The following is a 16,734-nucleotide window of genomic DNA, read 5'->3' on the forward strand; positions in this document are numbered from 1 at the left end:
TATGCGACACTTATATGATTATAGTGATAAACACAAGTTCTATATTCAATTATAAGATCATTGTGTTATATTACACTACTGTACTACGAGGGGGTGTTCCAACCTTCTCAGCGCACAATAACTGCAGAGTTTTACACCCGATCGCCTTATCAAATAACATCATAAAGAATAATAAGTGTGTATAATTGGTCCACTAATATATCAACTTCATAACCAACCATTATAGAAAACACAACTATTTCCTCGAAAGTCGACGGTAACATTTTAAAGCAGCTATATGAACAAAGATGTGACCGTGAGACAACATACACACTGATGTGACATGATTGACCGGAGCGCCCTGCACAAGCAAATAATTTGTGTTCACGTGGAATTCCGGATGTGAACAAAATTACGTAGGGAATCTCGAAACTCGAGACCGGACTTCAAAAATGTACGTCTAATGTCGTAAACAATAAAAATAATTGGGTAACAGTCGGTACAGAACATCAGCAACAACGCAGGACCGGACATACATTACACACTGGTAACGTACAGTCGTTACAGTACAGATAGAGTACACTGGTCGTACTTACCTCCGTTTTTCTTTCGGCGCTGAACTCATTTTTCCGCGATAAATCTTCTTTGAAAACGATAAAATGTAATAGGCGAATTCCTAAATTACTGTGTTTCTCCAAAATTTCGATCACATTGGCGATGCAGTCTTAGAACACTGCCAAGGATTGCACCGCTAAGTTCTGTGTATGTCACTCCAATAAGTCCACCATTACAATTATGCAAATTTCGACTATGTTCGTCATATGGGGCTTGGCGCTGTTTCATGTATCTCCTTCCAAAGAAAAATAGAGATTTTGGAAACTTTGCCTATTAATATAATATTTTATCACATTAAAAGTCAACCTTAAGTAATAAAGCACAATTTCTTATAATCAATTTTATTTTCATCAAACATATTGCATAACGGAGTATACGAAACTACCATGACGTCATTTTTGTTGCCATATCTCGTGTGTACTGTGAACTACAATAGCCTCGATTTGGATGGAAAAGAGACCTCGACCTGTACATTGACCGAATTGCGAAAATGATCGAGGGTGGAGGGAATAGACTTTACATAAGAACTGAAGGCAAAAATATTTGAATACTAGTATCTCCATTGGTGACTATTTGGGGGTCGTATTTATTTATTTGTTTGTTTGTTTGTTGGTTTGTTTGTTTGTTGGTTTGTTTGTTTGTTGGTTGGTTGGTTGGTTGATTGGTTGGTTGGTTGGTTGGTTGGTTGGTTGGTTGGTTGGTTGTTGCTTTATTTATCTACTCGTTTATCGGTTTATTAGTTTATGTTTTTGTTTGTCTGTGTACTTGTTTATTCACTTGTTTGGGTTTTGTTTGTTTGTATTTGTAAACAAAACTAACTGAGCCTGAGCTCCCTGTGGTCCGATGATCGGTCGGTCGGTAGTTCGGTCGGTCGGTCGGTTGATGTAAGTTCTTCCTCCACTCGATCCTCTCTTTATTTTAGAGGTCGGTTTCTCTGTTACCATATTCATAGCAGTCATCTGTATATTTATTTTGTCATTGTTCTGAATAACAAACGTTATATTCTAATAAAGAAAGGGAAAATGCGAAGACAGCGGAGATGGTTTGATGACACCACCACCACCACCACCACCACCACCACCACCACCACATCATCATCACCATCACCATCATCATCATCATCATCATCATCATCATCATCATCATCATCATCATCATCATCATCAAACCTCCATAACTTCACCAAAGTATTGTTTCCCCCTACTGCCATCATCATCACTACATCGATAAAAATAGTTTAACAACAATGATCAAATGAGCAGGTTAGACCTATCCAAGGCCTACAAATTGGACAACAAGACACACATGCCTGTTCTGAATTTCAATTCTGAACTTTCATGCTATCAGTTACATGTATGTGACCCAGAGAGGTTTTTACATTTAAATATTCAATAGCCGTGAGTTTAGCGTACGGGTTCAACTTTCGTTCAAGGTGATATGGTTCTTTATAAATATTGGCTATTTATATAATTGGCTTGTGTTTTTTCGTAATTCCATTCAATTCTGGTCAAAAGGAGTTTACTGTTGAATCGGAACATCGTGATTTTACCCCAATTTTGTATTTAATATAAATAATCTTAGTAATGTTATATACTGTGCTGTTCATGGTCATGTATTTATACAAATACGTACCTCTGGATGTATATGCTACGAGGTTCGCCACGTCTTCGAAGACATGTTGAACCTCGTAGCATATACATCAGAGCTATACAAATACGATACTAAAATGAATGTGTTTACCTTCGGTAAGGGAATTGAAGGTTATGTTATGCTTTTGTATGTCTGTCTGTCTGTCTGTCTGTCTGTCTGTCTGTCTGTCTGTCTGTCTGTCTGTCTGTCTGTCTGTCTGTCTGTACGAGTATATTTGGACTACGCAACTGAATATGGCAAGCAAGCACTCTCATTCGTTTTATGGAATAATTTACTTCATCGAATCAGGTCTCCTCCGACTTTAGAGGCTTCTGTAAAAAAGAACATTTATTTAAGAAATACATTTTTAAATCTGTTTTAGCTGTTGCATTTTGGGCCTAAAAAAATAATTGTTTGATTCCGGTTATCCGACCGCACCTAGTGTTTCACTGCCGACCCTAAACTATTTTTTACGTATTCGAGAAAAAAAAATAAAATCGCAAAAAATTGTGAATTGTGAATTCTCACGAGAAATAGTGGATGCGAAAACTGCCATCAACTTAAAAAATACACTCTAAATCTATTCGTCCAATCTGTAATGGCTTTACGTCTGATGAGAAGAAACCAATAACACAGAGATCATTTGAAAAACAATGGAAAACTTGAACTAGACACTCACATGAAAAAAAATAAAATAAAATAAAGTAAAATAAAACATCTACCTACCCCACCTATTCTGAAATTGAATTTAACCGAAACCACACAATTTTTTTTATTAGGCCTTATTGCACATTTTGTTGAATTTATGTCCCCCCCCCCATGTTCTTTTTAAAACTCTTACCCCTTTTTTATTGTTTGTCGTATGTTTTCTTTGAGGTTTGTACATCTTGCACAACGGGGATCATTGGAAGAACACTGCTTTTGCACTGCAATGCTTTCTCTGTATATGAAAGACAAACAGACAAATAATTGAAATAAATAATTAAATAAATAAATGTCAATCCACTCACGATGTCTCAAAATATATTGCTTCAATTCCAATGAACATGATGAAACTAAATACGGATATGGATATAACTGGGTAAACATGTACAGTTATCCTCGTCAAAATGACATGCAATTATTAGCATTTATTTTGGAAATGTATTGATGTCAGTATATATTATAAACTAGTTTGTATACTTCCTCCGGGTCAGGGTACAAAGATGGCCACTTTACCAGTGCGTGATTGATAGTTCATTATTATACTGTTGGGTATATTAGTTTCCTATGTATGCAGTTATATATTGGACGTCGACAAAATACTAGCACTTTGCTATTTTTATAACAGCCTTGTAGATACTTCCCACCCCAGATTGTGTGTCTGCTATTAAGAGGAGACCTTCAGTAATTACAAGGGAGAAGGGCCGGGGAATGGGTGGGTAGATCACTTTTTACAAACCGGTTCGGGTGGGGGGGGGGTGTCATATTTAGAAAATGGGATAAGGAGAGGGTCACATTTTACTTTAAATGGACTAATTATATTGTCTAGTTTTGATTTTTTGTGTGAATTTGGCATCCCATTGCTGCCACATTGGTTAGGGATAGAGTTATGGTTAGGGTTTAAGTACTTTTCCATATATCTGACAGCCATGTTTTTGAAACATTTTAACAGGTGTTAGAGAACGAAATTGAGGGAGGTAAATTTTTAACACGACGTAATGAGGGGGGTGGGGGGTTGTCATATTTTACGCAACCGCCTGGGCCTGATTTTCCAACCCCCTTCCCTTGTGATTACTGAAGGCTCCCGCAAGTAACAACATCGGATATAGAGTTTCGTGTAAGTCTTTTTAGCCCCCTGCTGAGCCAACCTGTAGAGTGTTTCCTTCCTTTAGTTACAAAACGTAGTGGGTTCGGTCGAGTTTTTTCTTTTAGAGGAAAAGAACACAGGCTAAATTGTTATTGTAAATAATTGTCCAAGACACAGTACAGATAAGCTTACAGTATGATTTCACTAGGGGCCTGGTTGCGGTGTAAAGATCATGACTCCAGCACGTCTCTAAGTTTCTTACTTTGTATAGGAAATACTGTGAATGTTAGTTATATAAATCCATGGAAAGAAATTTGTAATTGTAGAACATATACGACACATTATTGGATATACAAAATCGCCCAACAAATGTAATTAGGCTACGGTTAGAATTACTGCTGGGGTGGAGTAGGGAAACTAGTAACAGTTACTTCGAATTGCCAACTTCATCACTTCCATTGCCTAATGGTTTTGGACACCCTTTCCAACCACAAATATTTAAATCCCCTCATCCCACTTACCTATTTCGTGAACGGACTACACACTACACACTACAAACTAAACCTTACAGGTTTCCACATACTCGACTTACTTTTCTCTATTCACAGGGCACCATCATCAAAATCAGCAGTGACAAGAATTGTTAAGGTCTCGATTATTAAATTAAAGGAAAGGTGTAAAAAAAAAAGATATCAAAGTGAAAAAATCAAAGATATGGATCTTATACATTTATATACCCAACAAGAATAGTAGAACTTGGGAAGCCATTCAACCTCAGTCTCGCACTTTAGACGTAGAGCTAACACAAAAGCAGGAAAGGGAATTCATCAAAAAATGTTTTTTCCATGTAAACTAGTAACAGATACCTTTGAAGACCTAGAATAAACAGATCATTTGATATGCAATGTGAACACTCTTTTGGGTCTATTATTTCACCCTTAACATCGTTATTTTGTTCACAGTGGCTAGCCCACCTAGTCTGTTCACAATTATATCATATGCATAGCGGTGCAAATGTGATACAAAGGGGAAATATTACAGACTCCCATTCTAAAATAAAATGTAAAAAAAAGAGAAATGTAAAGTGCTGTTAAACTCTGTTACACGATCTAGCAAATGAAGTAAAACAAAAGTGAGAATACAAGCCTATAAGAGCTTACATGTAATGAATGTCATTCACCGCGGAAAAAAACAAACATATGTTTTGATGAACAGTTTTCTATATTAAACAGCATACAATGAGAGTCAATGACCTCCTGGTTGGTGATTAATACAGCATGTTTACAACATGTAAATGTGTCAGTTGATAACAGTGTGGTCTATTACATGTAAATGAGTACTTTATGATTCCTGTTTATAACATAAACAATGTGTCAGATAACACGTCTGGGTCAGAGGTTAAAATAAATTATACAAACACCTATATTCATCTATAATATGTTACATTATATAATCATATGGAAGAACTTAGTGATTAAATTCAACTTTATTGTACTTATTTTGTTCTCTTCATGTAACTTATTTGTACATATTTTTCTTATGCCACCATTTTAAAGGTGAATGAATATTATCATTATTATTTATTATATTATAGCATTACCAATTCCAGTGAATTTTGTGACGTCATCGCTGTACATTATTACTGATAATGTACTCCATTATTGGGCATCGCGGCCCCGGAACGAGCATAACAATACAAGCTTATTTGTTCTGTTTCTTCGTACGACTAGGTATTTTTTCGAAATGTATGTTGTTACTTATGATTGTCATTTCCACTGTTTAAAAATACAAGGCATTCATGAAACAAGTTTGTCTTCACAGCAGTTCATTGAAGTGTATATGTGTGTGTGTACGTGTACGTACGTGTGTCGCTATGATTAGTATTCAGCTTCCGGGCCGAACATGGCAGACGATGTTCAGCGCTGTGTATATTATACGTTGTTTTGCGTTTCTCGGTCTACAAATTCACTGGAATTGGCAAAACTATAAAATAATAACAATAATGTATGCCCTCCCAGTCCATAATGGACTCAAGCAAACTTTGCACTCCATAATGGGCTCGGCTATCGCCTCGCCCATTATGTCGTTCAAAGTTTGCTTTCGTCCATTATGGGCTGGGAGGGCGTACATTATTGTTTAAATATTACATTGTTTTCAGTTCCCCCCTCCCCCTTCATTGACTGATATTCCACAACCCTATTTTTCTTTTAATATGATTTGTCAACTATATACTGAAATTTCTTCATCTAGATATTCCAAGAAGGTAGACATGTTACCACACAATGACACATATATGCAATAAAACCATTTTATTTCCTTTTATGATACATGGCAATACATCCATTTTTGTAGAAATTATTCTTACACTTGTGTGTCAATGGAAAGCCTCATACCATGCCATCTTGATCAAAGTAGAATGAGAGCACCTTATCAACAACCATGCATTACGAAACCTGGTATGACTAAATATACCATAGTTAGACCTACAAATTAGGCAGAAAATTAACAGAAAACTGACATCACTAGGAGGACAAATTCATTTATAATTTTGAAATATTCTACTATCAGTTCATTTTTTGGCACAATTATACAAACTAACATTGAATTGACAGGGAGAATATGCACTAGTCACTGTGTATGAAAATCTGTTGAGGAAGTTCTATTTTTAATTTTAATTTTATACAGAACTCCATACCATTCAGTTGTACAAGTGATGTTTTGATAATCTCTCAATAATCCACAGGATTTAAATACAGTACATATACCATTCAAGATTATCATGTCAAGGACATATATCTACATGCTTCAGACAAAATAAAAACAGACAATAATAGCATTATTCGCGTAAATAAAGTCACCCTTTGGGTAAAACTACAAATATTGACTCAAATTCATTCCAACGCCTCATATTAATTCAAAATTTACATTTAACATAAGGTATAATTTTTTATTCCTGCTGGAAAGGAAAGTTTGACAGAAACATAGTGTGATCTGTATTTCATCCACAGTTTTACATGAATGAATGTTCATAGATTCCAGGTACATTCTGCCAATTACAGCAGGAATTACAACTGCATACAGTTTCAATCATCAAACTTTTGGTAAGAGCAACATATAACCCAATATGAAGCATCAATAAAACCTGAGATAAGTAACCTCTCTCCAATTCATATTGAAAGTCTTCACATGACAGGTGGGCACAGCACCAGATCTATACTGTAATCAGTAAGCATGAAATTCAAACAATCCAACTCAAGTTTACAGTTTAGATCTGGTTGCACCCATCCACTGTGGTTATTAGTTTCACTTATTACTTATCTAAGTTTTTTAAAATGTTATTTGGTCAAATGTGTTTGATCATTCAAACTGAATGCAATTATAATTTCAGCTGTATAATGATTTCTACTACCAGGGTAGACTCTTTTTAGTGTTTTTAGTTATACAACATTCCTCCTTTCGGATCAAACATTCAGCATTTCAAAAATGAATAACAATTACACTATGTATGTTTTTGATGACAAAGACAGACAAAACAAAAACATCCATAGTTGCAGCTAAAGTAAAGTATACAAAGAAAAGGGTTATAAGGTTCATGTACATGAAATAGTGTTTCACATATACCTTGCATAAATTGGGTATTACTAGGATGTTTATAAGCTAAAAACTGATGCATAGAAATGGTGACAAGCAGCAAAATATATATTTTGACTTCTCCACTTACGTTTGATTTCTCAAAGTAGAAACAGAACAGTATGATTGTATCACATAATTGTGGATACATGTCAATATTACAGTATCATTTAAAACAAAGTCTTTCTATTGAATTACACTGTATTACATTAGATTCAAAGCGGAGTACACAACATTGGAATCCAGCTGGAAATGTTTGTTTGACTTGACAATCAATACCAAACCTAGACATCTAGGACCTAAAGCATGTAAATAGGGAAACATTTTGAATAATTCTGTTTATAGACTTGGTCTATAACAATACATATCATGATTGATAATTTTCATTGAATTATACTTCAGCTGACTTTTTATTCTTTTTTAATATAAACACGATTTCTATCTTGTTCCATTGACAACATGACCAACTATGCAATTCAATGGATTTACTAGAAACAAAAATAACTGTACACTAAAGATATAAAGAAAGCAGTTAGTGCTGACTCACAATTCCAATTTAGATTAAGTACATCTTTTGATTCAATTGATAGGGAAATGAATTCTGTATTACACTATACATTTCAAATCTCAGTTGACAGCACTGACTTACAGTGGATGGGTTATTAACCCATCAGTATTTCAAATACATTCACTTTTAAATGATCAATATTCTATACATATATAGATACATAAACAAATACATGTGGACGTACATGTATAGCTAAAACTAATCTTTGCCGTTATTGAAGGTGACTCCACCAAACTGAAAGTCAGCAAAGAAGACTTACATTTGATTTCCTGTTCTACTTACACCCTGTAAATAGTCGTTGTCAAATATTACCTTCCCATAAAATCATCATATTCAAACGAACACAAAAAAAATGTTATTCAAGTTTCATACTCAATTGATATCTTAGTGGGAGAAGTGATGACAATCAAAGGGCTGTTTGATTGGTTTTTTTTTTTTTTTCAACCAAAACTGGTGTATTGATACTTCATACAACATGGGACAGTTGTATTCTTTTCCACCTGAATATACATTTGTAGATAGTTTTCACTTTGTGAAAATGAAAGGTCAAAGCCAAATCTTGGACATGTAAATCCTACACTGTGAACCATTGACGTCTGGAATCATTATCCAATTAATTAATTTGACAGGGTAATCTCTGTATCTAAACAGGCTGTTTTTCATTTCAAAAGGCATATAGAAAAAGAAACCCAACAAAATAGAAAATACGGCACCTTTTAATAAATTGACTTGTTGGGTCACAAATGAATATTCCCAATATGAGGAGTAAGTTATCAGCTAAAACAATGCTCTGGTTATATGGCAGAAATCAGTAAAGCATTTACTCTCAAAGTCTATCATGGTGACATAGTGTTTATTTCCAATCAGTTTCTTGTGGCACACAGCTTGTATAATATACCTGGTCCGATTTTCATAACAGTCTAATACTCACAAAATGTGAAGTATGCCTTGATTTAGGGAATGTACATCCTATATAGTAGATATCCATAGTCTTGTAAGGAAGAGCCTTACAGTCTGGTTACTAAGGCTGTGAATACTGGCATGATTGGAGACCATCCAATTGTCATCTAAAGTGGAATGTTCATTATCAAGGGATAACATCTTGTCCTACATCTTCTCCATACTGTCTTTCAGCATCATTGAAAACCAATGATCCCATGAATCAGTCAACATATATGGTTGTCGTCCTACATTATGTATGTACAATTATTCACATATTTAAAGGAGGATTTGCTGAAACTATTGTCTTCATAATTCCCCATAATGACTGTGGCCATTTTTACCAAGCACAAAATGTTCATCTCCAAGTTCTGGTTCCCTCAATAGCATCTGATTGATAGATGGAGCAGTTGCTATTGTGATATCAGGACCTGTTGCCATGGCAATGTCTGGCATCATCTCGTTGAGCATGGGAACAACTTGGGCGGCAGCTGCAGCCTGAATGGATAAGAAAATGATAACAGATTGATAAGACTGTGCAATGTTCACATCAATGAGTTGAATGACTTGTCTATAACGATAAAATCACCTGTTATCTCCTATACAATGTAGCTGAAGTGGGTATAGTCAAGGTGATGTTAAAATGCTGGTTAAAGTCATTGCTATACACATATTTTGTTAAAATAATGATCTCATTGAAGACTGACTACTATTTAAGATATTTTGTGTCTCAATATATAGTGGGATATCATTGGCCATTAAGTTAAAGTAACATTAATATTATCTGAATAAAAATTTGTAAATAGTATGCAAGTACATGCTGACATTTATGACAGTATGTAAATCAGCTAATAAATATGCAAACTGCAAAAATGTTTGTGTCATGGAAGTGGACTGTGACAGTCGTATATTGCTGCACTGTTGTAAATTGTATGCAAGTACTTGCTGACATTTATGACAGTATGCAAATCAGCTAATAAATATGTAAATTGCAAAAAGAAAGTTTGTGTCACAGGGACATGGGCAATCTTATATTGTTTCACTGCTGTAAATTGTATGCAAATACATGCCACTTCCTATGAAAATATGTAAATGAGCTAATGAATATGTATGATTACTTATTTATCATCTGTGCTGCATAATCCGAGGAAATGAATCACTTTTGAAATTGAAACTTTTAAATAGAAGTACAGCAATTAGTACTTGAACATAAAAAATGTGAAAAGTAAATCTGAGTACTGAAACATGCTGTAAAAGAAAGTATAATAATCCATAAATTGCTGTTTTCAAATGCAAATTAAATTTTGTTACTTTTAACTTTGTTATATTTTTAACTTTTGTAGGGCAATTAAATATTGAAGGTGAAACGCTATCGAATAAATATTTGTTTAAAATGAGGTCAGAAAGTATACATAACATACATCACTAATTGAAATAGGATGACCTACCACCTTCATAAATGTACCAATTTCACTAGATAGAAGTGACAATCTGAGATAGTCCCTTGACATGAACGAAATTGGTTCAATGTCCTTTAGGTTAATCTATACTATGTCTCTGGAATATCAAACACATAGACATGTACACACCATCTTGTTCACGCTCTTACTAAAATTACTGGTAGCATTTAGGATACTGAAACGTGATAGCAATATTAATGAAACTCTCTCTCTCTCTCTCTCCTCTCTCTCCTTCTCTCTCTTAGTGTGACAAGGTTCAAAAAGCCCATTAAAGCCAAGTGAGGTCTGAAATAGTGGTAAATCAGGATGCAGTATATACTTTAACCTGTAGTTGTTATTTAATCCATCGTGTAGATCAGTTTGCCAGCCAAATATCTCACTACACCATTGAAATACAGGAGACCACACATATCCACCCTTGTTATTCTTACAGTTAATATACCAATAAAGTATTATGATACATTATCACATACCTATAATCATGTCCCTATGCATTTCAGAGGAGAATTTTCCTTGTCAAAACCCTGGCAAACTTTGCCCTAATAAGCAAAGGTGCTGGACTGCATTCTTTTCTGTTGCAATGCAATTTGCTATAGTACAGTCACTTTCCAGAAAACTCATTTAATATTTTGTTTGGTGACAATAGCGGTAAATTCAATGAAATTTATTCACATATATGCAACAAAGGTTTGGATCGCTCAGTGAATGGCTATATAGAATCTCAGTTGGTAGCATTTGTATGATAGTTTAACTACGGCACATTTTAACGACAACACAGTCGTAGTCAGGCGAGATGTAGCCGAACAACAATGATTTATTGAAAATAGGTACACTGACAAACATGTCGTTCTTAAATGAATACCAGCATTTTCAACAGTATCATTATATTGCAATTTCATGCCAAACTTTATGTATGACCAGTCATTTTGTATGTCCCTAATTATTAAACCCTCATTTTGTGCTTTGGCCTACGTGTGAATAATGCATATCATGATATCAACAGAATGGCCTTTGGACCCTCTTGAGGCTGTGCCCAGCCATGACACAATCTTGGTCAGCAAAATCACATCTGGGCTGTGAAGGTTTTTACAATTGCCAAGTGTTATAGTCTTTGAAATGGTTCTTACTACCCTCATTTTTGTTCATATATATTAATTTTTAAATGTATAAACACAATCAAATATGTGTAAGCCAGATCTTACTATATTTGCCATGCACACAATTTCATTTTTCCTACCCTATTTAAAACTAATATTTTGAAATTTCATAAACATACCTTCATGGAAATGTACTAAAACACATGATGTATTATTACAATTATTAGATACCCCATGTCAGAATGAATGTTCATGGACTCTGGGTTCAAGCGAAAATGTCTGCTCAAAGAGTCAAAACAAAATTTCATGAATCCCAAATTTACGTTGACATCTAATCAGTATTGTCAGGGGTGTACTCAAATGGGCTATACTACATGTATGTATAATGTACCTATCACATGAAATGACTGTTAAATGTCTGTAAGTATTAACTACTATGTATTGGTCACACAATGATTACGTATCACATGAAATGACTGTTAAATGTCTTTGTAAGTCTTAACTATTATGTATTGGTCACACTGATTATGTATCACATGAAATGACTGTTAAATGATTTGGATACAATTCAGTGTGTAAGACTGGAATGCAATCATTTCCTTTGCATTCTACTTGCAGTGTGTTTGGTTTGATGAAGACAAGAATTATGACAAAACAGGGGTAAGGTACGGCCAAGTACTCAATTTGCTGACCAGAACATTGTAACGGAAAGAATTCAATAAAATTATTGCAATTCAAACCTAGCTGGCATAAATTATTGTTATTGCATTCTTAAACAATTTTCAACTTCATCATAACTGAAATCATCTGACATGTCTATTTCTTAGACTTAAGAACAATGTATAGAAATATTATTCATGGAAGGTATATGATAAACAGTTTACACTGTAATTTCTATCCTAGCACGACAACAATCAAGTTAACCACAATTATTTTTAATATATGAGTTCTATGCTTAGAATATGTTACAAACTCAATTATGGAGATCTTCACTGAGTGGCTAATAGTGTTACCATCCTACTACATTCATCAATAGTTGATTTGTGAAGGCTCTACAAACATCACTGATGATATCTGTCAAACCCTTTCATGTATATATTTCATAAATAATGTACCAATATCCTCTTACAATTTCAGTTACAAAGATCGCATTCCTCTAAATTGTAAGTAAAGTGAATCATGTGTAACAATATCAAGATATATTGTAATTACTTTATTTATTATGAAGAGTCTAATTGAGTAGTTGGATATCTTTCCAAATTCTAATATTCGTTCCTTTATTGTATAAATTTAACAACTTTTTTTGACAGCAAAACATAATTTAAGTTATCAATTCCATAAAGCAAATAAGGTAATGCAATTAACTATAAAAGAAAGGCAATGGACATGTTTCTATGCTATGTTTAGTAAGTGCCTTGTCACAAGTCAGAATGTGTGTGTTCTTTCATTGGTCTTTAATAGCAAGTACCTTGTCACAAGTCAGAATGTGTGTGTTCTTTCATTGTTCTTTAATAGCAAGTACCTTGTCACAAGTCAGAATGTGTGTGTTCTTTCATTGGTCTTAGTAAAATATTTTCTTCAAAACAGATTGATTCAATGTTTTCTGCTTTGACATTAATTTTTTTGACAATAATACAAATCTGATTATTTTGTAAAATCCAAAATATACATACCCATGTTTAAATCAGTTTTCTTATCATGAAACCCAATTTGTGGCCAAACAGACAGACAGACAGACACACACACACACACACACACACACACACACACACAAATAGACAGATATACACACACATGTACAGAGACAGACAAATCTTATTCAGGTCATGGAACCAACAAGCGCTATTTCTGCTTCTCACAAAAATCTTTGACTTTCTATCAGACTTATAGTGAAAGGTATTGTACAAATTCTTCTTTTTTTTTTAAATAGATTTCAGACAGACATCCACTCATCATCTCCATGTTCAGACAAAGCTATCTGTATTCATTCTATACAAAACTGATTTTTAATAAGTCTATTTACAAAACGTTCACCTCATGGATTGAGCTTAACAAGTATTTACTTCATTTACCAATGGCAATAGGATATGACTTTATCCTTTGCAATATCCATTGATTCAAGATGACTCTTATATAGACCTACGGCTACTAATCAAACAACTTAGACACAGTTAGGTAACTATACTGTGATGAAAGAACAAGAAAATCAATCGGTGCTGACGTCATTACGGAAATACTGCTGCTTTTTAATCAGGAAATAGCTGTCTTTCCCCCACTCTCTTTAATCCATTAGTCCAGAGACTCGAGACACTAGACTCAAAAACTCCCATTTTCTGGGTCACAGTATGTTTACTGTTTTTCTTTTTGTTTACTGAAAAGTTACATGCTGTCATCTTCACCTAAATGCATATTTTTACTGTGAGTATTTGAAAGTCTCAAAACAAATGTCATTTTATTCCCTTTAGCCATGATTTAGATGTAAAAATGAGACACTATTTCTAACATTGTTAGTAACCGTTACTAGGTAACTTATTGCACGGCATTGTTAGTGAATGAGTGACAGTCTCATAAAAAACCAAGTCTGATTCATGTTTGACAGTGATCAAGGGTCTCACCAAAAGGACCTTGTCTGACTCACCACTGCCAAATGTTACACTGTTGACCCACTGTTCACTCTTTAAAAGCACCCTTCACAGCTTTCTATAGCTTTGCTCAATTTCAGAAGGGAGATTTCAAAACCTGGTTTTCTAACCAGAGCAACGACCTTTTCAAAGTCATATTCTCTGAGACAAGGTCACACAAGGTCAAAGTGTACTCAATCAAGCAAGGAACCCCACAGTGTTGGTTGAATTAACTACATACTGATAGACATGTAAGAAATGCCTTCAAGCAACCCATCAACTACAAAGAATCATTATATCCCATTTGAAAGACTTTAAAGGTACCTGGTGACATTAATCACACACTATCTATGTACTACACACCTCTACTAATGTAAAGTTTAATCTTCTAGCCTATCATTTCACTTCAAATCTCATTTATAAACACAAGGATGACAACTTTCAGAGCTAACTTGAAAGTAATGACATGGGTAATGATGTTACACATTGAATGGTTGACAGATAAATGTCATTTCCAAATGGTCAAAGAGACAGAATGAATTGAATCAAGTTGTCTTGAAGGCATGACAATTATTGAAACTTTCAATGCATTGAGTTAGTGATTTAACACATTTTGCACACTTTTCCCTTAATAGTCAGTTTTGTACTTAAAGTACAATGTGACAAATTACACATTTTGAAATAACTTTAAACATTGAAAGTGTCACTATGGAGGTCCTTGACGTACTCAATGTAGCCATAGATCTGCAGTTCAACATTCTGGAACAAATTGAATACTCAATGTAAGTTAGCTCTGGAGGTCTTCATCTTTGTCAATGTCTTCAAATCGCAAGGCTAAGCATACTATATACCAGGTGCAAACACTATAGATAATACAGTTCCTAGTACTGGTATTCCTGTTGTACAACTAGCTGCATGGACAACCCAAACAACTCCAAAAGGTTAAAATGTATTTTTAATTACGTGGTGACTCCAACTTTTTGTCTGTGACACCAAACTTTGTGAAAATAGTGAATTCAATAGTTTGTCCCACTTCAATAACAAAATCTTCAACTAACTCATACAGCAAAAGTTCATTGCTCAAACACTTTTGCACAAAATTACCGTATTCCACAGTTGTGGTATAACTTTTGTGAACAGTATAGCACTTGATCATGTCCAAACTATAAAACAATATCTCACTAGTATTCTGCATTCATCAACTGTGCCTAAGTAAAGGACAACCCTCTAGTCTTTTACCCTGCCTTAGTGTAGTACACTATATTGTAAATGATCTCACAGGGACCATGGAAACCAGATAGGGGGGGTATCTTGAATTACTGTTGTGTACAGCAGTGTGTTCTCTAATGATAGCCAAATTTCATTGTTGTGAGTCACCACATAGTAAGAGATAGGAGAACACCAAATTTTGGTGCTTCACTAGAAATTGTGTGCGTCAGTGGCACGTCAAATTGGCTTGGAGGGCACACTGGTGTACAGCATAACAATTAGACTATCTCCTGTGGTCACATTTTAATTGACACAATGGTACACTTGGCCATAAACCAAATATACCTTGACCAGAATTGTAATGTTTTAATTGACACATCGTCAAATGGTACATTGGCCACAACCAAATACAACTTGCCCAGAATCATGTTTTAATTGACACAATGGTACACTGGCCACAAACCAAATACAACTCGACCAGAATCATGTTTTAATTGACACCACAAACCAGATACAGCTTGACCAGAATCATAATAATCCGTTATAAACAACTTACAGTTTTCAGCTTTCAATGTGAAGTATTTGGACTAAGCCTATACATGATGATGCATTGTGTGAGAGAATGTCACTTATGTTGTTACATTTAGTCTTGTTTAGTCTTTATTACATTTGAAATAACATTTTCACCAGACAGGAAATGATGGAAGACATGTTGACCGCTTTGATTATGAGTGATTTATAGAACAAAGACTAAATGCCATCAATGACAGAGAAGGATTTTATGGTTAATAAATGTATTTCTAAACATATTATTAAAATACCGATGGAAACCCAGCACTGTATATCACATTAGCAGTAAATTGTAATCAACTTATCAACATCTCAGTAGTAAATACAGATCCTGTTATCATTGAAGGTTTAAAAATTTTCTAAATTGTGTTGTTTGAAGTGTGAAAATGAAAGCCAGCAATTGCATTGATGCCAGACCCCCTCCCTCCCTAAATGACCAAAGTTTGTGACCTTGTGTGACATCACCCTAAATGAACTCATCTTTTTGCATATTTAAATTTCTTTCCCAATACTTGCACTTACAATAATTCAAATACTTTTTAACATTCTAATATATTTGTTATAAAACTGTTTTGTGGTAATTCTAATTCAAATTTGTCATTTTTAAACATCTGACGTCTTACTGACT

The 16,734-nt window shown here is 34.4% G+C and overlaps 2 protein-coding genes across 2 annotated transcripts in view; both read right to left on the bottom strand.

Moving 5' to 3' along the window:
- The window catches only part of LOC144453547 (hypoxia-inducible factor 1-alpha-like), a 51,924-nt gene extending 51,167 nt beyond the window's left edge, over positions 1–757 (bottom strand). Inside the window, exon 1 of the mRNA XM_078144863.1 lies at positions 576–757. Within this exon, the coding sequence (XP_078000989.1) occupies positions 576–604 (29 nt within the window). The 5' untranslated portion in view covers positions 605–757. The remainder of the gene's footprint in view (positions 1–575) is intronic.
- A 5,573-nt stretch (positions 758–6,330) lies between these two features.
- The window catches only part of LOC144451484 (BTB/POZ domain-containing protein 7-like), a 36,565-nt gene continuing 26,161 nt past the window's right edge, over positions 6,331–16,734 (bottom strand). The window contains exon 8 of the mRNA XM_078142344.1: positions 6,331–9,647. Coding sequence (XP_077998470.1) covers positions 9,459–9,647 — 189 coding nt within the window. The 3' untranslated portion in view covers positions 6,331–9,458. The remainder of the gene's footprint in view (positions 9,648–16,734) is intronic.

The sequence above is a fragment of the Glandiceps talaboti genome, chromosome 2 (assembly GCF_964340395.1).
Source record: "Glandiceps talaboti chromosome 2, keGlaTala1.1, whole genome shotgun sequence".
Taxonomy (NCBI): domain Eukaryota; kingdom Metazoa; phylum Hemichordata; class Enteropneusta; family Spengelidae; genus Glandiceps; species Glandiceps talaboti.